Source organism: Microtus ochrogaster, linkage group LG8 (assembly GCF_000317375.1).
Source record: "Microtus ochrogaster isolate Prairie Vole_2 linkage group LG8, MicOch1.0, whole genome shotgun sequence".
Lineage (NCBI taxonomy): Eukaryota > Metazoa > Chordata > Mammalia > Rodentia > Cricetidae > Microtus > Microtus ochrogaster.
The window spans coordinates 23,032,055-23,033,201 of NC_022033.1; the positions used below are offsets into that span (position 1 = coordinate 23,032,055).

General features: G+C 42.3%; 1 protein-coding gene across 1 annotated transcript in view; it reads right to left on the reverse strand.

Moving 5' to 3' along the window:
- Itch (itchy E3 ubiquitin protein ligase) overlaps positions 1-1,147 on the reverse strand; it is an 88,171-nt gene that overhangs the window by 6,644 nt on the left and 80,380 nt on the right. The window contains exon 22 of the mRNA XM_005363088.3: positions 334-430. Coding sequence (XP_005363145.2) covers positions 334-430 — 97 coding nt within the window. The remainder of the gene's footprint in view (positions 1-333; positions 431-1,147) is intronic.

The window sequence follows — 1,147 nt, forward strand, 5'->3', positions numbered from 1 at the left end:
TTTTTTGATTTTTGAGACACGGTTTCTCTGTAGTTTTTGGTGCCCGTCCTGGAACTAGCTCTTGTAGACCGGGCTGGCCTCAAATTCAGAGATCCGCTTGTCTCTGCCTCTCTAGTGTTGGGATTAAAGGCGTGTGCCACTACCACCCGGAAATATTCCAGAGCTTAGAGGATTTTCTTTCTTAAAAAAGTCATCCCTAGTCCATAAAATGAGGGTCATCAGTGGACAGTTAAGAACATCTACGCCTGTTGTTTCTGATAAGCTGCACAGACAATTATCCAAGGGCAGGAAGGTCAACAGTCTTCTCTACAGAAAAGAACCCTTTATACACACCCATGAGGTCAGCAAATCCTCCCACTGGCAGGCGGCAGGTTCCAGTAACAAACTGCAGAAGTCTCATCCTCTTCTCGTTATCAATTTCTTTAACAAACTGTTAACATCACATTCAAGGAGAAATACAAGTCAAGTTATATACAGCGCAGTAACAAGACAGAAAATGATCATTTCAACTCTTTTTTTGGGGGGGGGGGGCTTTTGGAGCCAGGGTTTCTCTGATAGCTTTGTTGCCTATCCTGGAACTAGCTCTTGTAGATCAGGCTGGCCTCGAACTCAGAGATCCAACTGCCTCGGCCTCCTGAGTGCTGGTATTAAAGTTGTGTACCAACACCACTCAGTCAGGACTACACTTTGAAATAAAATCCATTTTATTTTTCCCCAAATTGATCTTTTATAGTTTACTTGACAAGTGTATTATTATGCTACTGCATTTATTTCTTTTTCTTTCTTTCTTATTTTGTTTTTCAATACAGAATTTCTCTGTGTAATGCCCAAGCTGTCCTGGAATTCACTCTGTAGACCAGGCTGGCCTAGAATTCAGAGACCCACATGACTCTGTGTCCCAAGTGCTGGCATGAAAGGCATGTACCACCACACCTTGGCTTCTTTTGTTTTGAAACAGGGTCTTATGTAGTTCAGGTTGAACTCAATCATACTATGTAGCTAAGGCAGTTAAGGATGACTTGACTCCCGAGCCTTCTGCCTACGCCTCCCAAGTTCGACGATTACAGACATTTGCCAACACATCCAGCTCTTTCTCATCTTTTCTATATCCTTTATGATATTCTAGTGCTTTTTTCTTCTTTTTTTG